This window comes from Ooceraea biroi, chromosome 4, assembly GCF_003672135.1.
Source record: "Ooceraea biroi isolate clonal line C1 chromosome 4, Obir_v5.4, whole genome shotgun sequence".
NCBI classification, from domain to species: domain Eukaryota; kingdom Metazoa; phylum Arthropoda; class Insecta; order Hymenoptera; family Formicidae; genus Ooceraea; species Ooceraea biroi.
Genome location: NC_039509.1, coordinates 4,394,337 through 4,417,670, shown reverse-complemented (window position 1 = coordinate 4,417,670; position 23,334 = coordinate 4,394,337). Strand labels below are relative to the sequence as shown.

General features: G+C 41.5%; 3 protein-coding genes and 1 long non-coding RNA gene across 9 annotated transcripts; 3 read left to right on the top strand and 1 right to left on the bottom strand.

Moving 5' to 3' along the window:
* Positions 1 to 243: 243 nt before the first annotated feature.
* Positions 244 to 8,177, top strand: LOC105280476 (protein pygopus). 5 transcript variants are annotated; one of them, XM_011341077.3, is made up of 5 exons: positions 244 to 380; positions 1,642 to 1,929; positions 2,009 to 3,037; positions 3,124 to 3,269; positions 3,361 to 8,177. In XM_011341077.3, exons 2-5 carry the CDS (start codon positions 1,717 to 1,719, stop codon positions 3,479 to 3,481), a joined length of 1,509 nt encoding a protein of 502 aa, XP_011339379.1. In that variant the 5' UTR covers positions 244 to 380; positions 1,642 to 1,716; the 3' UTR covers positions 3,482 to 8,177. The 5 variants fall into 5 exon arrangements, with proteins under 5 accessions (XP_011339379.1, XP_011339371.1, XP_011339388.1 ...); XM_011341069.3 differs by lacking the exon at positions 244 to 380 and adding an exon at positions 542 to 949; XM_011341086.3 differs by lacking the exon at positions 244 to 380 and adding an exon at positions 543 to 693.
* LOC105280912 (tubulin polyglutamylase ttll6) lies at positions 6,466 to 16,927 on the bottom strand. The gene is made up of 22 exons (XM_026968837.1): positions 16,779 to 16,927; positions 16,209 to 16,545; positions 15,782 to 15,991; positions 15,433 to 15,658; positions 15,161 to 15,231; positions 14,974 to 15,091; positions 14,792 to 14,893; positions 14,510 to 14,622; positions 13,069 to 13,280; positions 12,812 to 12,899; positions 12,460 to 12,750; positions 11,783 to 11,939; positions 11,522 to 11,622; positions 11,337 to 11,465; positions 11,043 to 11,268; positions 10,670 to 10,851; positions 10,352 to 10,586; positions 10,052 to 10,180; positions 9,400 to 9,783; positions 9,182 to 9,227; positions 8,698 to 8,893; positions 6,466 to 8,624 (listed from the first exon to the last, which is right to left on the bottom strand). Exons 2-22 carry the CDS (start codon positions 16,391 to 16,393, stop codon positions 8,600 to 8,602), a joined length of 3,426 nt encoding a protein of 1,141 aa, XP_026824638.1. The 5' UTR covers positions 16,394 to 16,545; positions 16,779 to 16,927; the 3' UTR covers positions 6,466 to 8,599.
* Positions 16,928 to 17,021: 94 nt separating this feature from the next.
* LOC105280499 lies at positions 17,022 to 18,015 on the top strand. The gene is made up of 3 exons (XR_894135.2): positions 17,022 to 17,113; positions 17,180 to 17,236; positions 17,310 to 18,015. It is a non-coding gene; the product is annotated as an uncharacterized LOC105280499 (long non-coding RNA).
* A 1,563-nt stretch (positions 18,016 to 19,578) lies between these two features.
* Positions 19,579 to 23,227, top strand: LOC105280512 (nucleoporin SEH1). Of its 2 annotated transcripts, XM_011341120.3 has the most exons (6): positions 19,579 to 20,069; positions 20,257 to 20,413; positions 20,484 to 20,745; positions 20,883 to 21,116; positions 21,204 to 21,491; positions 22,332 to 23,227. In XM_011341120.3, the coding sequence occupies exons 1-6, from the start codon at positions 19,959 to 19,961 to the stop codon at positions 22,507 to 22,509; spliced, it is 1,230 nt and encodes a 409-aa protein (XP_011339422.1). In that variant the 5' UTR covers positions 19,579 to 19,958; the 3' UTR covers positions 22,510 to 23,227. The 2 variants fall into 2 exon arrangements, with proteins under 2 accessions (XP_011339422.1, XP_019887745.1); XM_020032186.2 differs by lacking the exon at positions 22,332 to 23,227 and having other exon boundaries at positions 19,586 to 20,069; positions 21,204 to 22,134.
* The last annotated feature ends 107 nt before the right edge of the window (positions 23,228 to 23,334 follow it).

The following is a 23,334-nucleotide window of genomic DNA, read 5'->3' as shown; positions in this document are numbered from 1 at the left end:
CGAATTGAGAGGGACCGTGGCGTGCGCTACCTCGCTGCTCCGTTGGCCAAGTTCGCGACATCGAGTGCGAGTGTGTTTACCGCGGTCGTGTACGCGTCCGCGTCCGTGAATGCGCGGCTCGTTCGCGCTATCGAAGGATGCGTTGCCCGCCAGGCGCGACTTGAAATCGCGTCCAGGCAGATCGCTCGTCCCGCTGAAGCCAACGACAGCGACAGCACCAACAGCAGCAGCAGCAGCAGCGTCGGCGGCGGCGGCGACGGTGGCGGCGGCGGCGGGCAGGCAGCGAGCGACACAGCGCGATTCATGGTGCTGGTGTACCCCGCCGAAAAAACGGCCGAGCATGTACACGTACGCGCGGTCGCGTCCGTTATAATGCGCTGGTGAGTAAACGGCGACGCTCGGGCGCGCTCGTTACGACCGCGAATACCGCCGGGAATATACCCGGCCGGCTTTTTAAATCGCCCGGCGCTGCGTCACGATCACGACGCGCGACCTACGCGCGCCGCGGCGCATCATACCCGCGCGTCGCACATACAATGTATGCCGTGGCGCCGTACCCGCGGAGGCGCCTGCCAGCCTCGACTGGCGAGCTCGCGCGGTTAGGTTAGGTTAGTCCGCGGGACTGCCAGGCGGAATTTATGTTATTCTCTTTTTGCTCGTCGCGCGACGGGGCCTCTTATCGCCGTGCCGAAGGTACGATCGCGTCGTCGAACGCTCTCCCGTGCTCGCGCTCTCTCTCTTTCTCTGCAGTCTCTTTCTCTCTCTCGTCTCCCTTTCTCGGGTGCGCGTCTGTGTGCGTGCGCGTACGTGTGTGTACGCGCGCGTGATACGTGTGTGCGTCGCAGTCTCTTTCTCACTCGTTCTTTCTCGTGCCTCGGATCTTCCGCCTCCTCGTTCGTGACGGACGTGCGGACGGGCCGCTGGCGCGCTACCCGAGGTAAACTTAACGGTAGTAATTTCGTTATTTATATCGGCATATGTAAATATAGGCGGCACGCTGCGAGGTGTATGTACAGTGCACGCAGGATCCGATGCTCGCGTGCGCTTTCATGTGGCTAGACCGCGCTCTCTCGCATGCTAGTGTGTTTATAAATGATAAGTCTCGTGCCGTGGGAGTAATTGCAATGGAATTACGATACGATATTTTGCTATCGAGCTGCGATGTAAGGTTTGGCTATCGCGCGCACTCTCTCTCTCTCTCTCTCTTTCTGTGTATATTGAGTGCATGCAGCGCGCGCGCGTATCTGTGTGTGTGTGTGTGTGTGTTCGATCTGTACCACGGCACTAACCAAGAAATGCGTCTGTCCAATTTCTCCCGTTGCTTTAACCTGGATCTATTCTCATATGTATCTTTTCTAACATAACAGAAAAGATGTTTGGTGATATATGTATTTACGGTGTCTACTTTGAATCTTTGCTAACCGTAAAGTATCATTAATCATTAATTATTAAAAACTTGCAACTCATAAAAAATTTATTATTCGTGGAAACTTTTTTTTTTACAAGTACCCAGGATTTTTATAATAAAAATATTGTGCTATGCAAATACCTATGAATCCTGATTTCAAAAATTGACACATCAATTTGACACATCTGTTTAAGAAAGTTTGCGTTAATGGTGTCGTTTTGTCTGTTCGACAGTCAATCAGCAATACTTACTTGCCACGAAAGTCCAGTGGTGCTGGCATGATAAAATAAGGGAAGCGAACGAAGGAGATGAGCCACAATATTGCGGGCATGCCTCCCTTCACAAGGATGCCACTGGGGGGTATGGGTATGGGTGTGAACATGGGCCCAAATGCCCCACATCCTGACTCTTCTGCTCACCCTCATCCACCACCGCCACCACCAGCTGGTGCCAATCCTAAGAAGAAGAGACGTTCAAATGCAAACGTTGCACAGCCACCCCCGCAGCAACCATCTGTACAGGTGAGTATAGCGTGTTACATTAATCATTACAATGATCCGTTCATCAAATTAATATTAATGCGACATTCTCGTTCAACAGGATCTACTACCCCCACCTTTAACGGGCTACGGTGACACGATAGTAGCGAGTAATCCCTTTGACGACACACCACCGCCGGCAACACCGAGCCCAATGATGCACGGTGGACCACCACCACACATGCATCCTCATCATCCGCATCACATGGGTGGGCCCCCCATGCGAGGCATGAGTCCACTGACCTCGATAGGCGGCATGAGTCCCATGATGCCGCACAACATGGGCAACATGAGCCCGATGGGTAACTCGCCTATAACCAATCACATGAATCACATGGGAGCGATGTCTCCCATGAATCATGCTCCGATGGGCGGCATGAGTCCCATGAACAACATGGGCCCGAACATGCCGCCTGGTTCGATGAACACCATGAATAACCACATGAACATGGGTCACATGGGTAATTCGCAGCTGAGCGGTCCGCCCATGGGTAGCCCGATGAATAACATGAATAGCGGGCCTATGGGTAGCCCGATGAACAACATGGGCCACAACATGGGCAGTCCTATGGGTGGACCCCTAGGTTCGCCGATGAACACCATGGCGGGATCCAATCACATGCCTAATGGACCAATGAACATGAATAACATGAACAGCCATATACCGCCCAACAGCCCGTTAAACGGACCGTCGCTGAACAACGTGAACAGTCCGTTGGGACACAACGGATCTCAGCCTCATCCGAATCACATGGGAAACAATCTCAACAACTTGGGGAGACCTATGAACGGACCTATGACCACCATGAGCTCGATGGCATCGAGCAACATGAGCATGACCGGGCCAAACCAGATGAACAATATGAACATGGGCGGACCGGCGATGAACAACATGCCCAGCATGAACATCAGCCATCACAATCAGATGGCAGGTCACATGACGGGATCGATGGGGACGATGTCCAACAATATGGGCGGTGGGCCGCCAATGGGACATCCCATTAATCCGATGGCGGGCTCCCTGCCGCCGCACGGTTTCCAAGGTCCACCGGGGATGGGTCCAAAGCCGATGCCGATTTCCGCTGGCAAGGTAGCGTGTCCTTTCGTTAGACGCGTTATGCGATAGTAAATTATGCGAATGATTCACGTGGAATTCCTTGGAACTTGTTGTTGCAGATATATCCCCCGGATCAATCGATGGTATTCAACCCACAGAACCCCAACGCGCCGCCGATTTATCCTTGCGGGGTTTGCCACAAGGAAGTACATGACAATGATCAGGCAATTCTGTGCGAATCGGGTTGTAATTTCTGGTTTCATAGGTGAGTCGACGGAGGAGGCGACCGGTTCACGTGTACATATATCCGACGAAACAATGCGGCGTGCATATTATCACGCTTCGGATTGTTTCAGGGGTTGCACCGGCTTGTCGGAACACGCCTATCAATTATTAACGGCGGAGGTCTACGCGGAATGGGTGTGTGATAAGTGTTTGCATTCGAAGAACATACCCCTGGTTAAGTTTAAACCATAACACTTCGTGTCCCGTCGTTCGTGCGACGCCCGAGTGACTCTTTGTTAGCGTTTACATGTGGTACGCGCGCACATACGCGCGTGCGGTTGTGCACATATACAGGACACAGGTACACACACGTCACACACACGTCACACACACACACACACACACACACACACTGGACACATCATCCATGGCACACGGTAAATACTAGTGCACGTGCGAAGTCGTGCATACAATATAAAGATACGCTGTTTGTTAATAACTTAGCTTTAACTTGTTGAAATATTAGGGTATCATTGTAAACCGTACCAGTGGATATGAAGGCAGAAGCAATTCGGAAATTATTTCGATCTGGTGACTAGTGAGCCCTTTTGTATGATAAGTGGGCTCATCAAATGAAATTATTAAACGGATCAACTCAAGATGTTGATCTGAATCTTGACATGTACAGATACATTGGCAAACGTAAGCTTTTTTTTAATATGATTATTAATTATAAAATATTGCGAGAAACTGTTCCGGGAGAAAACTTGGCTCAAGCTATTGATGCAAAGCATAGGCAGATTGAGAGAGTGAGTTATAAATGAAATTGATAACATTAAAACCTTTAATGCTAATTTTATAAAATATGTAAGATTCGCTCGCAAAGTACCTAGTATTCTTACGACTAATTGCATTTAACTCGGAATTAACGGTATCTACATACGTTACGGAAGCGAAACAAACGCATATATATATATTATTAGAGACGAGCCATGCAACGACGAGCAATTGCATCGTCTTTATTTTATCCTATATAAACGTTCCTGATAAACGTCGGAATAAATGTTACCGTCTCCTTTGCAATCGGTATCTCAGTGTGATTCGCAGGATCACAATTTTTACGAAGAAGAAATTGATTTGTACGAGTTAATATTTGTTAATAGCGTTGTCACACATCAATTAATAGAATTTTGAAAAAAGAACGATTTTTCGATATCCCTAGAAAGATGTGTTTTAGGCGTAGACATCATTATGAAAGTCATATTATGACGTAAATTAAATGAAATGTGTAAATTACTCAAAGTAATGATGGTATCTATAGATCTATACACAGTTTTTCATTATACAATCAGACTAATAGAAAAATGAAAAGAAACAAGGAGTTTAAGATAATTATTAGAATTTTTTTAGAACTGGTTTTGGTTCACTGCAATTGATAATACGAATGTATCGCCTCTAACATACAGATGATATTTATTGTGATACAAATTATACTGATTGATTGAAGGTTGACGGGTGAGAGCTTGTCACAATACAAGTCCTATTTTTATTGTTAAATGTACATGTTTTATTAAATTTAAGTGTGTGACTTAATACAATCAATATTGAATGGACCAATCCCATTCAAGAAAACAGAATTATACAAACTCAAGTGCAGTATTGATATTCCCAGGCGACATACCTACAAGTGCTGCAACAATTCTTATATTTTTATATGTCGTATATTTTAGGCCATGGTACATTTTGCTTTAGTATTTTCGATATGTTTTAGTTACTATCTTTCGAAATCTAGTAATACGAAATGTGTTTTTATTTGATTTACCGCCTGATATTTGAAAGTAAGATAAAAATGAGGAATAATATAATAGAAAGTGTATGCACGAGATAAACTTTGCGCTTTTTAGACAGAGAGACTTTAGTAAAATGGATGTTAGGTATAATTTTAAAGTAAACCCTTCTCTTTATTTCTCTTTACATTAACCATAACTTGGGTTATTATTATGTTGTTGCCATGGTTTAAGCTTCTGATTTGACTGCGGTTGGATTGGGATATAAGGAATGTACTTCTAAAAGTGTAAAAAGTTTCTGTAAAAATAGGTTTTATTTATAAAAAGTAAGTGAGATTGCTTACACACACGCTCAGCAGGAATTTATTTGGCTGAAACACACAGGATTTTCTGCCATAATACAAGATTTTGTAAATCGTACCCGGTAAAGGAGATCAATCAGTTTCTGATATCCAAAGTTGAAGTGCAAAGCGAAATCGCTCAGAAAACATTTTAATAAAGATAATTTAAATTATGTAACTATTTCAGAATTACCGCAGGTTACGTCGTGTTTTGTGCGAGTATTTATTTTTGTAAGTTGCAATTCGTTGAAACTTTCCGTTGATCCGCGAAAGATAATTTTGTAACGAGTTCGGTTGGCTGCATTAGTACGCGCTGCGTTGGACTTCAACGGTTGTACAAAATGACACGGAAACGTATATATATGAAAGGTTGAATTGATTGAGATGTTCGGAGTTATTACATTGTTTAGCAACATCTATGTCGGAGCATCTGATCGATCGAGGCGCTTTATAGCATGTCTTTGCGTTTTAAGTGAAACGGCGTGCGACACAACGAGCCTTAACTCGGCGCGTGTTACTGTACTCAACCGAATTCGCTATTTTATTCAGGCTGTCAACTCCGAGATTGGGTGCAGCCCCAGATTTATAATAAGAAAGTCTGTGCACACATACACACACAAGTACACTTGACAACTAGCTAGCGCAATCTTCGCATCTGCCTGGTTTACTGCAGTATCGACGATATAAATGTTGAAAAGAACTGAGTATTACTGTCATAGGAGTTTAACCGTTAGGCGAAATGAGTAAAACTAAATTCCGTCGGCAGCTAGCACAAAATTATCGAGTCTACGGATTGTATAGTTTTTTATATATGTATATGAAATATAGCCAGTTATTATATCATTTGACGCCTGCATTAAACGGAGATTTGGCTTTCGGCGAACGGCGAAGGTGTATTCTCAAAGTAACTAGTACTTGTTGTACCTCTTGGATTTATATATAGGATATATATATATATATACACACACGGATTCAGTTTAATTTTTACTTGATTTGAAATTGATACAGATTCGACTTTAGGTCGAGGGGCTCGCGGCAATTCCTTCCTAATTCGAAATTGAATACACCTCTCACTCAAAGTCTCCGTGTAATTCATGCTTTAAGCTTGTTTTTACTGTAATCGTTTCTAACGCATATTACATGTGAGTAACATACACAGGATCCTGTAACTACATAATGCTCATACTAGTATTACAACGAATAGAGTACCATCTTTACATATCTTCTTTCTATATTTTCTCATATGGGGAGGAAGATCACGCTGAAACCTGTTAACGTTGCTTTTATTACGAAAGTTGAGAATGAGATACGGGGGATTAAGCGATTCACGGATGGGACTCACAGTCCCACAGGCTCTGAGGCAGTGGAGGAAATCGTTTTTCTAGTACAAACAAATGAGCTGTAATTTAAGTGACTAAAGATAATGTCCGTTTCACGCAGAATTTTAAATTATAAGGCGATATCATTTTCCCAAGGCAACTGCTACACACTCGTGACATGTGGGAGCATGCATGTGGATTATGTCGATGATTGCTTTCCCGATTCATTTCGCGCGGCAGTTTAACTCCCCCTCGCACCCCCGCCCCCTGTGTAAAAATTTGTTCGAAACAAATGCATTTCGTATGTGTCCAATTATTTCTGTCTCATTGCACTTCCTTCACGTATAGTTACCTTGATTTTCAGCGAAAGTTAGGTGTATATATATATATACCGAGACATGCCGACTTTTTGGAGATGGAAATATTGCGCATATTATAATATACATTTACGGTCTTGAGTTCTCTTTTTATAAGATATACTATATATATACACACACACACACGTATATATAGGCTATCTCGTAAATACTATTGATACTTTATGTACATAAGCCTTTCTATATCTAAGACTTTAATATGGTGGGAATCAAATGAGACGCGCAAATATTCGCCGCGGTCACAGTGGTTTTATGTAAATAATATATATCACACGTTAAAATGAAAAGAACAAAAAAAAGAAGAATGAATCACTGATCGTAATGTGTTGGATGTATCTCGCACACTAATTCTTGTTCTTATAAATGACATAACGTAAGGAGGGTTGCAGGTTGCAGTCGAGGGAGCCGATGTTCACATCGCCGCGTGTCGATTTTGCAAAGTGTCGCTATTACTTAACGCGTTACGCGGTTTTCCCCTCCGATTGTACGGGGAAGAAAAATTGTAACAAACTTGTAGGAGGTCTGATCGCGCGTGTTAGAAATTTAAAAGAGAGGGCAACGCGTTGCGAACATTGTCGCGTCGTTAATTCAGCGCACCGCCGTTTCACGATCGTGCACACAATATTATTTTGTATAATGCGAATTAATTGTTGTACCGCGGAACGGAAAAGGAATTTTGGATTCTCTCGATTACACTCGTGACACTCGATCGCGTCCACCACAAGCTCGATTATTACCGATTACCGATTGCGACACACGGAACGAGAAGACTATAAACGCAAACAGGAGAAGACGCACGCGAGAAGAAGCTTGAAGGAAGCGTGTGCCGGCGATAACGCCGCGATAAACGATAGCACAACGTGGACGCAATATCATGAACGGGGCAAAACCAGTACGCGACAAATTGTTCATAGATTATTTTTTATCATGTGAATACAGAATATATATCAGCAATAAAAATTGTTATACATATTATAGACTGGCGTACGTATGTGAGACCATTTTGCATACGCAGCGACGCGTACCTAACTCCCATTCTTATGCGACGTGTACATGTTCACTCATTATATCTATTGTACATATTTATATATGGCACTTTAAATAACAAATCGATATATTGTTGATTTTTATATTACTGTTCTCTACCTTGAAATAGCATCCGCTCACGCATGTGTCCTAATGATACGTTTCCGATTATTGGACGAGTCACAGTTTTTCTCACGTTGCAATTTCTCTTGGCAGTAAAGCTACGAAGTATACCTAACGTGGCAGAGCGATATCTTCCTTATAACAATACATTTAACGTGAAACTATTTTTCTCAATTATAAAGATTTATTATTATCTTCTTGATCGAAATGTTAGCAGAATTAACGTCGAGAAATTATATTGCAGCGCCTTTGCGATAGTCGCTCAAAGTTTCTTCCTTTCAATTTTATTAATCGATGGTTTCTGATTTTCGCATGAAAATGTAATCTTTTATCATTCTGTTACGTCGAAGCCGTTTCCTCGCTCTTTCGTTTATTCCCGAAAATGCCAATTTTATCCTCAGCGTTGGGTAGCAACGTCAGTTCTAAAGCAATTTTACCGATATAATCGGAAGTGAAAATAATTACAACACAGGCAAATATTTGAATGCAGCTTACTTAGTAGATTTCAACGAATGGAAGGATTCTCTCTTTTCAATCGTGTGCAGACGCACGGTATTTGACAACGTTCTGGCAACGTGTGCTTTTGTTACACGACCCCTGTGATTGCTGCAGTTCATCTCCTCCGCCCACAATGTTTGCGGTATTTTTGGACGAACGTAAACGAGCGCCTCGTTACATGTTATCCACAAATCTATATATGTCAAAATACACGTACATAATATTTGTCGAGAGCGAAACGTTAGGGCTAAAGCGGGGTAATTTGACTATCGGGGCAATTTGACTAATAGTAAGTATTTACGAGAATTTCAGAGAAATATAAGACGTCATGTTTTATGTTTGATGGTAGCAACAAAGAAGATACAACATAATACATGGCGTCTTATATTTCTCTGAAATTCTCGTAAATACTTATTATTATTCAAATTGCCCCACTATTCAAATTACCCCGCTTTACCCTAATTATATTCGTCATGCTTACTTTTATTTGAATTCCTAACGTTACGTTCGTGTTCCATGGTCTTGTGCTGAAACGAAGGAAATGTAATATTTCATACAATTTATAAATAACTGAAGCGATTAATTGAATACAATTTCAAAGTAATCGACTTGTAAGTCGACGTAAAAACGTATAAATGGTAAGAAAGAGAAGCTGGATTCGAATGTTAATTTAATTCTGCAGAAGAGATAATTGCATACAATTTTCATCAACCGGAATATTGTTACTTCGGTTTCTCTGACGGAACGCTGCAAGCATTGGTCCGCGGTTAGTTGCGTGGCATCCAGATGACCGTTTTGACGATGATGGAGTCTGTGCGAGGAGCAACATGTGCTGTGGTTTGTGTTCGCGTACAGCCCCAGCCTGCCATACAACCCGTACTTCCTCTCATCAGCGGGTCGCAGCGTGCCGTTCCTCTTCATCGCCATGTATATCTGCTCGAGCATGCCGTAGCTCTTGATGAGAAAATCCCTCTGTGCTAGAGCCGTTATTCGCTCTCTCTCCTCAGACTCCGATATGATTTCAGGCTCGAAGGAGTACAGGGCGTCCCTGGCAGGGGATCCCTGTGTATCCTGTTTATTGATCTACGGAAAAACGGGGAGGACATTGTTTTTGTTCATTTCTTGCTTCTGGGGACGCGCACATGTGCACAACAGAAAATTTCTTCACGTTCGATAACGATTCCTTTAATGTCTATCGAGACGTAAATAACATCTGTCTATTTTTAATTATTTTCTCTTACTTTGTGCCAATGACTGCTTTATGCACGCGAGAACAATAAAATAACAAAGTATTCCTCCATGCGAATTACATAGTTAAATACGGAATAAGACTATTGTTCCGGATACTAACGTTCCTCTTAGGTACGCCTGCGGATTTGCACTTCTCTTGCAGTTTCTTCGATGCGTACGGATTTTCAAAGCTCAATTTTGGCTCGCTGCATTTCCCGGATAATCTTTTATGTTCCTCCTTTGCTCTCAGCTTGAAATTGATAAAATTATGCAAATTATCCAGGTAGATAAATTAGAAAAATGAGAAACAGTTCCCACTGAGATTTTGCGTTAACTTGAGTGGCTTAATAAATTGATACAGTCTAGATTAATAATAAAAAAATGATACATTCTATACATAAATTAATAATATTAGATTTACTTCATTCTCTTCTCTCTCTATTCTCGACGCTTCTTCTCGCGCTCTCGACGCTACCGTGTCTTGGAAAACGGAAAGCGCATTCTGTGTGAAGAAAGACTGGTACTTATCCTCCCCTGAGCACGGATAAATTCTTCGGAAATTGCCCATGTGGTTGTCTTCCCACTGAAACTGTCTCTGTACGTAATCGTCCTCGTTCCTCTCGGATTTTGTTGGAGCGGTCATATCGTTAGTTTGACTGCACGTTGTATGCAACGTCTTGATTTATTGTAGCGCCAGATAAGCGTAAATCACCATGTTCTCCACTCTAACTCCACTTACTTGCAATTCTTTCCGTTTATGCCCTGAAGAAGTCGCTTTCTGATCCGCTTCTTGTCTTCCTCTATTATCTTCTTCTTATCGCATTGTTGCAGATGTAATATGTTAAAGGTGTCCGTCAATAATGCTTCCTTCACGTCTTTATCTAGTTGAGTGTCCGTGTGAAAGCTGGGCGAGTGGTTTACCTGAAAAATATGCTAAATGTTACTTCGTACGAGAAGAACATATATTTCTTTGTTACACTTAATTAAATTATTATGCAGGAAATCAACGCTTTAAATATATATATATATATATATATATATATATATATATTTTAATTAAAGAGTAGCTAAATAACTTTTCGAGCTTTCTAGTTTAAAGTCCAGAGTCTTACTTCGAGAAGATAAGGTTTGAGCTTCCAATCGAGTAGAATATCAAATCCCAAGAGCTCGAAGCACGCGAAAGTCTTATTGTGCATCGGAAAGCACGCGTGATAACTGTGTTTCAGCACGGGATACGCGGCGAGCACGGTTTTAGTTATAATTCCGTCGATTTTGTCCCATAGCTCGTCCACGTCGACGTCCCTCGCTTTCATCCACTTGCTCAGCGTTGATATCTTTCTGTAAAACGGACTTTGTTATTCTATCGACAGCTCGCAGCTTCCTCTGTTCGATTCTACAGGACGAACCTCTTGCTACCGATCTCGTCGTCGATAATGTACATTCGGCTGTGCTTGTTAACGGAATAATTTGTCAAGTGCATGAACATATTAGACGTGTTGTGGCCGGACGGTTCCTTGTACTTGCTCGTCGCGAATCTGAAAAGGATATAATTATGCATTTTCCAAGCGGCAAGTTAGTGCAAGCGCCTTACCTTGCAAGACCCTCGTTGTACACGTAGATCCTGAGAGGGTCGCATGATGTAATTAGCGCGTAGATGCGTAGATCAAATTTGTATCCGTCTATTAGGAAGGGCTAGGGGCGCAGTAAGAGAAAGAACTATATGTATTACACTTGTTCCGCATCGCAGTTGCGTGGGATTGTTAATTACAAATACGACTGCGTATACTCATTCGAGTTCTCGCTGACTTCCCTGCAGGAAAAATTTTTCCCGGAGGAAAAGCATTTCTCGTACCCTTGCGATGTACACTTGGCAGATCAGACGTTCGCTCGACTTGATGTCCCTCAAGTGTTTGGTCAAATAAATTCCGCGCCCTTGGCAGCCAGTGTCCGGCTTGACGATGAAAGTCTTCGATCTCCGCGACTTGGCATAGGTCATCGCGTCGCCGTGGCTGGAACCCGAAATCTAAAGCTCTCGATTCGCTTACTTACACACTCACGCTCGTCGTCGACATTCGGGAAATATCGATTACTCTTTATCGCCGTAACGGCGAACCCTTGGAATTTACGATCCGGCAACCCGAAACCGGCCGTTCCGCGAAGCGAAATAGAATAACTCGTGCGCGCGAGCCTCAGGCTTGTAAGTCGGATAAGAAGGCTCCCGATCGATAGAGAGCCGTGTTCTTTATTCTTTATTCCGACACGTGAAACCGATTCGCAGAACGCGACGCGATAGTTTATCTCGCGTTGCTTATAATTATCACTATTGAGAAATATATACTGTTATGTCGAAATATCAAGTTTCTATATCGCTCTACATCTTCTAATGATCTTTTAATGATTATCGCTCGTAAGAGCATTCAAGAACACCTTATTTCCGCTACGAAAAAAATATTTAAAGTAATGTAATCCAGAGAAACAAAATACTAGATCTTTTCCAAACGGACGCTGTTAAGATGCACTCTGTCTTACTCCGCAGGGAAGCACCAGGTTTTCGGGAAGAAGTTGTAGTCCTTCGGGAACAGTTTCAGCATGCGATTGAGATTACGAGCGAGCAGATCCTTCCTACATATCTCCGTCATTCCGGGAAAGTGATTGACCCTCTGGAACCTCTTCATGTCCTTGGCACGCTCTATACTGACGCTCAGGTCGGTCCAATAAAGGTCCCAGCTGCTGTCCTCCGTGACCTCCCTCATCCCGAATCGCGCCGCCACGCGTCTCACCACTTCGTACTTGCAGTTTGCCGTGCAGATCGTTAAAAATCTACTTTTTTCAATCGAGAAAATTATTCTTGATCCACAAACGGATTAATTCTTTTACTTACCTCTGCCTCCTCTTCTTCTTAATCTTCGACGTTTCTTCCACATATTCTCTTTTGCGCCGTTCCGAATTGTTCTCCGCGTGCAACGCGTCTTCAGGAAAGTCTGATAACGACAATAACAATTAGACCCATCGCGTTTGTAAGATTTAAATTGAAAATTTCTAGATTTCTTATAAGATTCGTGAATGCTGTCATATTTTCTTGAGATGCTTTATCGTTACCACAATATTTGCCTTTCTAAGATCAATTTGAAACAATACCTGTATTACTGCCTTTGTCCGTGGTAACTTTCCAACGACACAGCTCGGAACCATGCTTGGCAACACTTATCCTGTTGTCTGCAGACGAGGGTACGTTCGAGGAATCGTTGAGAAGGACGGATTTCCGATTCTGGAATACGGACTTGCGGGATTGTTCGTCGAGGCTAGTGTCGGACTCACCGGCGCTTTCGCCGTCTGCTACACCCTCGTTTCTGGAATTATCGTCTTTACATTCGGGCAATATCACCAGCGAGCGCTTATCAACGCTGTACTCGACGACGATCATGACCGGTGTCGCTTTCCATTATTCAATTATTTTAATCGCCGCGCTGTCAATGTCAATCCACGATAAATGCGGTGTCAAAATCACCCTGAACTTCATTCTTATCGCATTTATATACGTTTGCCCCGTAGACGCGATAAATCGCTGATCGATACTGGCTAATCTTCGCGTCAACGTCGAATTTGCGCTCAGTCTGATAAATAATGAACCTTTTTAACAAACTGTCTCACAAATACGTCATCGCCTGTCGTTGAGATTTAAATGTGAAATTTATCGTTTCGAAATTACAATATTTTAATTTTACTTTACCATGAATATTCGTGGATTAATTTTTTTTTCAAAATGGATACAACGGAGCAACGTGCGCGCGTAATGAGTTTTCCCGTAAAAAGTTTTTTTGAGAAAAAATTAATTTGAAATTCGTAGATTTGTCAAATTTATATTTTTATCGTGTACGTACCTATCACGATACTAGGGAGTTTCCCGTTCAGTCTCGGCGATAATAAAAGACTGACTGGTTTGACGAATAAAATTTCGCGGCCGACGCAGACCTACGTGCTGTGCCTAAGGAGACATGCATCGCTGACGTCTAGCTTTAGGCGACTACTGCGGTATTGTCTACACGGCATCTTGGTAGTTAGTCTGGTGCTTTAATTGCAGCTCGCCCGCTACATTTCACAATTGTAATATTACGGAAGTGATCACGACACGAAACTTTTAAATAGGTTGCGCGCCTCGCGCGAATCGAACCCTCACGCTTGTTCCTCGACGTTTAATCACATTTCTCGATTCTTTGTCGTTTTTACGCGAAACAGAGATGAGTTTGAGAACTGTCAAGGTATCGATTAAGCGTTGCTCGATATGGATGCAATGCGTGAGAATGACGAGAGATAGAAATCTTTTGCAGTAATCGTCGCTTGTTCTTTAATAAAAGAAGGACATTTAATTTAGATTTAATCTAGATTGAAAAAGTCCCGTCTAAAAAGAAACAAGTCGAGAAATAGGGAGATAAGAATAGCATTTTCAGCGACGCTATTCACGGCATGAGCGAGTAGTATGAGGGTGGTATGGTAGGGTTGAACAAGGTTGAACGGCACGCGGCCATGCGGGCAAAAATGTATGAAGGATAAAAAGTTTATTCTGTCTCTGCGGAGTTACAGTTTGGAGTTTAATTTAGGTACTTTCAAGTTTCTTGTCATTTCCACGACGTCCAAGGCACACCCCCAGCACAGCGTCACGCCACTCCCGCCATGGCCGTAATTGTGTATCACCTGAGGTACAAAACACGAAACAAGCATTACAAGAGGCTTCCATAAAGTCTAGCAACGCTCGATCAACGGTTCGTGCGCGCGTTAAAGTTCAGAGTTTCGGAGCTTATAATATCCTTTTCCTCTCCGTCTCATGACGTTCAGTTAATAGTGATATTTTATCGCCAATTACCTTGAACTCTCGTCCCATAGGTGTGTTTAGCGCCTCGCATTCTAGACGAACTCGCGGTCGTCCTGGTCGAAGGCCTACCCATGCGCGAATTATCTGACTCGCCTAGACAATAAAATCACAGCTGAGAATGATCTGATAATTGTAATATTGATATTTTGAGTGGCACTTGATTTGAGCTCGACCTGTAAGGACGGCATCAAGCGGCAGCACCCCTTGTAAATGTGTTCTGAATCCTCTTCTCGAACCGAGCGATCGAAGTCACCCTCCTGATGCGTACCTCCCAGTACAACGCTGTGCATGCTGCGGATAGATGTTACAGAGAAATGAGTGTCATTGTTAATCATTATGCGCTGGTAATGCGTGCTTTACTTAGGAATAATGTAATTGCAATCGTCATCGTCATCCACTAGAAAACACTGCATCGTCCAAGGCGCCTTTACCTTAAACAGATTTTCTATATCAGTTTCCTTGCGATTAATAAGATAATCTTGTGATATTTGTAAGAAAGCTACGATCGTGGATAAGAAAATTATATGCAATACGTATAATATGTAGCCAAATCTCGACTGTTACAACGTTAGCGGTAATTTTAGACCGCCTGAATGGAAGAAGAAAATTTGATGTAATTTTAAATCCATTACCTTGTATATCTGACCTCTGATGGGTGTCATCGTTTTATCTGCGATAAGCTCTCGTGCACCGAGTCCGCTGCAATTTATTATCAAATCGTACCCTTCCTCGGCTAACTCGTGCAGCCTTTTAACGTTTCTTCTTTCCATTTTTCCGCCTAGAGTAACGAACTTCTTCATGAGCCAGGGTAACAATAGCGTCGGCTCCGCGGTGTAAGTAACAAAATGATAACCCTGCCTGAAATTATCAACTCACAAATCTCACAAAATGCTACTAAACAATGGCAAATGGTAAGTCAAGATAAGAATAAGTGTAGTAAGATAAGAATAATAATGATTTTCAATGCGACGAGAGCCATACTTATAGTTGGACTTGTGTTGCTCATTCAAGCGCCGTAAATACTCGTCACTGACTTTATGGAAGCCGTAGACGAGTTTTTCCCATTCGGGATGAACATTGTCTTTGTCGCTGGTAACGCGAGTCACAGGCACCAGAGAAACGCCCGTTAGCGATGATAATCCGGCTTTCCACAACTGCTCGAACCAGCGATGAGTGCGACCAGCCCATCGACTAATAACGCAATTAAAAATATAAACAAAAATGTAAAATAATTTAGTTTTAGATTCAGATATATCTATCTATAATAAATGAGACAGAAGTTAAAAAAATAACCGACGAGGAAAAGCGAACACTTGTTTTTTTCCTTCTCTTGAGACCTCTCGATTTTCTAACGAGCAATTTCACCCTTCTACACCTACCACAGATATACACAAAGGGATGTACTCACGTTATATTGTCGACGGGTGTGTCACCGAGAAGATAGGGACTCCATAGACCAGCACTCCCATCGCCTGTGGTATCAGGTGAGAATGCATCGGCGAAGATCTTCACGTCGTAGCTTGGAAAAGCGCTTTTCACCGCAAACGCGCTCGTTACTCCTATTACCCCGGCACCCACGACAGCTACACGCATTTCTATTCCTTTTAAACGGTTTTCGCAGGTATTGCTTTGCCGGGATAGAGTCTGCTGCACTTTTGACGATCTAGATCCAGCGCACGATACTATCTACGTTTATTCGAGCTGATAACGACGATTACGACTGCTAATCGAAGATATTCGAGCGACTGAAAGAGATATTTGTCTGTATAGATGTGTTAGATGCTTGGTTGGGAGCCTCCAATAAAAGCGTTGTTACAGAATTAAATAATAACAAATAAAAGAGAGATGGCTGATGAAGAGAGTTGAACAAATTGGTTTGGTGCATAATAAAGAAACATAAAATTAGAATTTAAAAATATCTAAATATTTATCTTACCGGAATAAAAATCGGAGTACAGACTTATTTCTAAATATTTACCTGAGAATAATTGCCGTTCGCTTATTTGTGACGGATGAAAAGCGTGAGACTGCGACAGCGAAATTAATTGCTCGTGAGTCGGTCTTTTCTCGACGGTTTCTTCGCGCAAATTGCCGTCGCGGTGTAATAAACGTCTCGACAATAATATAGAAACATGCAATAAGGTCGCGAAGATCGATAACCTCGGCAATCGGAAATAAATTCTTTTGACGCCGCGCGCAAATACATCATTGATGGTCTTTCGTTGCGAGTGAGCGGACTTGAACTATTAAGTGGCACCGACGAAACGTCGTTCTTCGTAATCACGATTGTAGATCGTCGCGATCATTTGTCAGGTTTGTAAATGAAGTAAAAAATTCACGAGAATGTGTATGTATGTGTGTGTGATTCTCTTTTTCCAGCGATGGACTCGCAAATGAGCATAAATAGTTGACGTGCTTTACATGCATATTATATAGGTAATTACGTAATATATATATATTTCACGTTAATTAAATAATGAAACGTTAGTAATTGCAGAAAATGTTGTAGGATTCACTTTATCATGTAAAAAATCACAGCTGCTCTCTCGTTTGTCCTCGAAGATTAATATGCATTTACGACGTTTCATATTTCAAGCATAATGCCGTATAATGACTCGGCTAAGTTATGCTGGAATATGAGAGTCGTGAAAATACAAAGGGCTCCAGCACTCCGTCAGCATCAGTGGATGATTTCGCGCTGTATCGTTGATAAACCGAGCATAATACTTTTAACGACGCTTTGCAAAGTTCTTATACTCTGTTTACCGACAATACAGCGCTCGTAATTTTGCAAAATGATGATGAACGTCGCGAATTGATAAATCGATAAATATATCGGGCACATCACTGTGTTTAATCCGAAACGTGACTTTAATTGATAAGCATTTGATTATAAATTTTTTTATGCAAAAGCAAATGTGCATTCTGCACATTTTTTAATCAATTAGCGTTGAATCAATTAGCGTTGATAGTAATGTTGGAATAAATGTAATATTGCGATATTGTTCATTAAATGTAGCCACTCCTTTCAATTCTATAATATTTGTCATATAAGTAATTAATATTTTTAATATGTAGTTTATTAATACTGTTCATGTTGCGCGTATGTTTTATCTTTTTTATTTTTTATTTTATAAGCTTTTATGACGATCGTGTATGTTCACTGCTAACAAACGTGTCACATTTACTCGAATTAATAAATAATATTTTCCGATATATTTTAACAGATTACATCACTTTCACTGATTTCACATACTGTTTTAACAATCATTACTTTACGTATTATCGATGATAAAGACATGTCGTTTGTTTAATCAAGTTAGTCAGAAATCTTCGTTTTTCTTTTTAACGAACATTTAAAGAAAAGATTTTTGATCTGATGTTTCACGACTCCACCTCGGCACTGAATCCAATGCGTGAAGTATCGTCGTTTTATAAGACGACTGACTGAAGTGCCTGATGATAGTCCATGATATAGAGTATTTATTTACACCGTACGTGCCAGTGTCTTAGACATAATATAGCCCGGAAATGCGATAGAGGGTGTAGGTGACTGCAAAGCCAGGACTTCTCGCTTGATACATTAATATTCAGAAGAAATTATTTCGCGTTATTGTTGTCTCGTATTGTAGCAAGTGTATTATTTCATTTTATTATTGCTCGAAATAATATTTCTATTATTTCATCTTTTTGTGTGTGTAATTTCCGAGACATATAAAATTAATAACAATAAATCTGTACATTATTTTCTGTGTGTCAGAAATATTAATTAATAGAAATAATAACAAATGTTAAATTTCTGTTAAATATTCCTCACTTTTCTAACATTCTAAATGTTTAATATATATCTTTCTATGTTTTTCTAAAATTCTACAAAAACCTTTTCAATGGAAGACACAGTTAAAGAAACTGTAAATGTCAAACATGACTGTAAAATTATTTTATTCTAAAACACGCGATAATTTTATATAACAATATTGCTGTATGGATAATTACATTATATTTTTATATACAGATACGTGACTATATTTTTATATACGAAGAAATATTTATATATTAAGACATTAAATATTTAAATATTACAAAGAAAGCTCAAGCATTACCTTTACCGTTCGGAATGTTCTGATGATTATCTTTGGAATAATGATAGCTCGCTCGACGGTGTCATCGCTTGGGGTGAGATTGGCAAAAATATCTGGTCATTATCGCGATACACCTGATTGCACTTGTGGTGATCAGCCGGGGAATACGCTTGCAGCTGCAGTTGCGCGAGAGCAGTTTTAGTTTCGGGTAACGGACACCATACGAACGAGTCGAAGTTATCCGTTATCCGAAACCATTATCGAGCGGATAAATAAATCGCGTAACGCTAGACTCTTTCCGGGGAATTTATTAATTAAAAAAAACAAATGCACATTTTTAATTAATAAAAATTCATAGATATTGGAGCACCGGTTCGCTTAAATTGGATATAGTATTTCAATGAAATCGGTAATAATGAATAAATGTACGACCTGCGAAAATATACATGAAGAGGAAGAAAAAACAAATAAGAAATTGAAAAGTCTTGGCTCTTTTCAGATTTTATTACTAAACTGCTTTACAACTAACATATTTCTTTTCTACTATTTACTTTTAATGGATCATAATTGTAATCATATTAATGATTGACGAGGCGCCTACAGAATGGCAATTTGCCTCTGAATAACAAGTTGCCATTCTGTAGGCGCGGCCAATAAGTCAGTTTTTTCAAAACTTAGTTTCAAAAACATCCGCTACGAGCCTCCACCGTCTTCGAGTAATAGTACGACTCAATGGCAGGTTAACCGTTGTTACCCTCTTTTTAGCACGATGCATTCCATTAGCTCACCGATTGCATTTTATCAGGCAATCTTCTTACCTCGTTCCACTCTATTTTGAAAGAGCACGTTGCAGATCTTCTTACGTGTCTTGTATCACTTTCTGTACGGAAAACGATCGAGCATTAAAAAGAAAAAGATAGAGCGAGGGAAAGAGAGAGAGAGAGAGGGTGAGAGAGGGTACAGAAAGTGCAGCTGACAAGAGCGTATCCCAATCCAATCATAACCTCAACCGTGTAGCGTGTTTAGTAAACAACTCTGCACGCCAGTGATATTACTGACAATTTATTTCGTTCACGATGTTCGAGGCGCACAGTATCAATGCGGAGCACAAAGATCTCATACACGACATCGCCTACGATTACTATGGGGAGCGAATGGCAACGTGTTCCAGTGATCAATTTGTTAAGGTATCGTTGATGAGGGTTATTAACAGTCGTATCATCCCCTCTTAATTTCTTTACCGTCTTAACCGTCGCGCGATTCTCTCCTGATGCTTTTCAATAAATATATAATTGGAAACGCAGTTTAGAATTAATCTGGCGTTCCTGTTAGCGTTGTAAGCGTCTATGCATTAAACATCGCGAAACATTGCAGGTTTGGGACGAGGACGAACACGGGAACTGGCACTTAACCGCGTCGTGGAAGGCTCACAGCGGTTCGGTGTGGAAAGTCACTTGGGCACACCCGGAATTCGGCCAGGTTCTCGCTACGTGCTCCTTCGATCGCACTGCTGCTGTTTGGGAAGAGATCGGTACGACGAGAACCATTAAGTCGTCGTCGAGTTTGTTGTCACTATGATGCTCCGTTCTTTTTCTTGACAGTTGGTGAAGGTTCCGGCCCAGAGGCTCGTGGCAGCAAGCATTGGATCAAGAGAACGAACCTCGTCGACTCACGTACTTCCGTCACGGACGTAAAGTTCGCACCAAAGACTCTAGGCCTGCTGTTGGCCACCTGTAGCGCCGATGGATTTATTCGAATATACGAGGCACCGGACATCATGAATCTGAGTCAGTGGACGTTACAACATGACATCAACTGTAAACTCTCATGTAGTTGCCTCACGTGGAATCCATCTTTCTCGAGGTAAGAGATTTTATCTGCCAAAAATTTTATTAACGTCAAATAATGTGAAATGATGCTTTGCCAGATCGTATGTACCAATCAGCATGGGCCTGATTGTTTTGATACATCGCACTAACGTCCAGCGAAACGTGTTTCAGGTTGCATCCGCCCATGATAGCGGTCGGTAGCGATGACACGAACACAATGAACGGTGCGAAGGTCTTCATTTACGAGTATTCCGAGAGCAGTAGACGTTGGATGAAAGCCGAGACGCTGTCGGGCGTTACGGACGCCGTTCACGACATCGCGTTCGCGCCGAATTTAGGTCGAAATTTCCACACCCTAGCCATAGCTACGAAAGACGTACGAATAGTCACTCTGAAACCGACGGGGCAAGTATATAGCTGCGTGAAGCCGCGCGCGATTCGCCGGCGCCGGCACCGGAAACGCGGAAATTAATTTTAGCTTCTCACTTCCAGGGACAGCACGCAGCACGGTGTGTCGCGCTTCGAGACGAACGTGGTCGCGCAGTTCGACGATCACTACTGCACCGTGTGGCGCGTCTGCTGGAACTTCATGGGAACCATTCTAGCGAGCTCCGGCGACGACGGTTGCGTCCGACTGTGGAAGGATAACTTTATTAATCACTGGAAATGTATTTCTGTGCTTAAGGGAGACGGTACTCCGGTCCAGGGTGCCGAGACCCCCGTCCTGGCGACACCGCCGAACTCGTCCACGCCGGCTCAGCAGCCGCTGTCTACCACCAGGTACTACAAACTGGGTACCATCAGTCATCCAAGCCAAGTACCTTGGCATTAAAGGACCTAATCAATTTTTAGAACAGACAATTGCCAGTTACTTTGTGTTTACTGACGCGCCAGTTCGATTTTTGCCAAATAGAAAATACGTACACTGACTGTACACATCCTTCGCTATATGCGATAAAAATTGCAATTTATTTGTTTCTTCCATCCATGCACATCCTTGATTTCTCTCCTCTTGTGACTTGTGTGATTTATGCGCCTTTAACGTTGAATTTCCTCTACGGGCAAATCGCGAGTGTTCAACAGTTACGCTACTTATGTTTTATGGCACAAGCTTCCTTTCGACAAATCCACTCTGATTATCTCATGTTATTGTTGACTAGAGCGCCAAATTGTTTTAAAAGTTGATCATGAAGCGATTTGCGTGTGTGGATATATAAGCAAGTTTTGAGAACGTGTGTCATGGTACGGATATGTATTACATATTGATTACATTTGTGCTGAAAATCAGACACAGCGATACTCTCGATATACTCGAATTTTGACAAAATTTTTTTCACTGTCGGAAATTTACCACGAGATGAAGAGAGATTCGTAAGAACGATTTGTAACACGTATCTAATTAATAAATGCTGTTTCTACATCACTGATCACCTTTTCATTTCCTCCTCCCTTTTGTTCGTTTATCGCGGCAGTTTATTATTAGCGTTAGATGCTTTCGATCGCACTTAGAAAATGCAATCTGCATGATGACTTTATGCGATATCGCTAGAGTAGAAATTTAGGCCGCGTTAATACAAAATCTCACTTGCGGCTGTTACATAATCTTTGTTACCATTTCAGGGCCGTAAGCGCAGCCACAGTCACGGCGGAGAAGCCGATAGCAGTAACGATGTCCAGTAACAAGTGGCAACCGCCCGTAATTAAGGGACGCTTTAGTAAATCCGTGTGGCTGGGCAATCCCAGCGAGCCGACGCCGCCGCCGCCGCCGAATATAGAATACTTGAAGGCGAAGAAGTAATTGCGGATTATCGCGATTCGGACTGAGTCGGACGATTTAGTATTATTCGGAGTACAAGCACGGCATCCTTTATGTCAGTTCTGATTTTAAATCGATTGTGATAACGCGTAATCTCAGAGTAGTTTATGCGCAGTTTATGCGGAATTAAAATGCGAAATTGTTTTTTCGGTCGTCTTGTCAATTTGTCTTTCCATAGTGATATGATATGTCCTGTGGATCGTATCGATAAGCACGGATTGTGATAACGCAGTTGTTTGATATATCGAGAGCTATGTATATATATATATATATATATATATATATATACATGTATAGACTTGATTAACCATGCAATTGATTTTCGGCGAAATATTTATATATTTTTTATACTTTCTTTTTTTATTGATTTCTCTAAGATTAAGTGATTTTACATAATTTCGCATTGGCGAGGAAGCTCTCCTATTTTTGTAAAATTTTTTTGTTTCGATACATTATTTCGATACATATGTTTTTAGGAATTTGGTTGAAATTATTGAGTTATTTTTATCTTCAAGTACTGCATGTGTACGTTGATTTTTGCTCGAGGGCGTTGTAACTGGCCATATAACGCTAAAATTACAGATAAAATTACGTAAGCACGTGATATGCCTTTTCAAATTTTGTTATATATTTTTTTAAATGTATAAATCGATGATCGGTACTTATTGTACAATGAAAATAAAATGTTTAGTTCACAGAACATATTCTTTTTTCCAGACATACCCCTGATATCGCATATTGCAGTTAATGCAAAAACAGAACACTGCATACGCGAAATTTGCAATAAGTGATAGAAATCTCGACACA

Excerpts from the sequence above, each read along its gene's own strand:
- LOC105280912 (XM_026968837.1), bottom strand. The coding sequence starts at position 16,393 with ATGCGTGTAGCTGTCGTGGGTGCCGGGGTAATAGGAGTAACGAGCGCG. Across the intron at positions 10,852-11,042 it reads TCAAACCTTATCTTCTCGAA|GTAAACCACTCGCCCAGCTT; the intron begins GTAAGACTCTGG and ends CATATTTTTCAG. Across the intron at positions 10,181-10,351 it reads TAGAGAGAGAAGAGAATGAA|CTGAGAGCAAAGGAGGAACA; the intron begins GTAAATCTAATA and ends ATCAATTTCAAG.
- LOC105280512 (XM_011341120.3), top strand. The coding sequence starts at position 19,959 with ATGTTCGAGGCGCACAGTATCAATGCGGAGCACAAAGATCTCATACAC. Across the intron at positions 20,746-20,882 it reads TGGAATCCATCTTTCTCGAG|GTTGCATCCGCCCATGATAG; the intron begins GTAAGAGATTTT and ends AACGTGTTTCAG. Across the intron at positions 21,492-22,331 it reads CAGCCGCTGTCTACCACCAG|GGCCGTAAGCGCAGCCACAG; the intron begins GTACTACAAACT and ends TTACCATTTCAG.
- LOC105280476 (XM_011341077.3), top strand. The coding sequence starts at position 1,717 with ATGAGCCACAATATTGCGGGCATGCCTCCCTTCACAAGGATGCCACTG. Across the intron at positions 1,930-2,008 it reads CGCAGCAACCATCTGTACAG|GATCTACTACCCCCACCTTT; the intron begins GTGAGTATAGCG and ends CTCGTTCAACAG. Across the intron at positions 3,038-3,123 it reads TGCCGATTTCCGCTGGCAAG|ATATATCCCCCGGATCAATC; the intron begins GTAGCGTGTCCT and ends TTGTTGTTGCAG.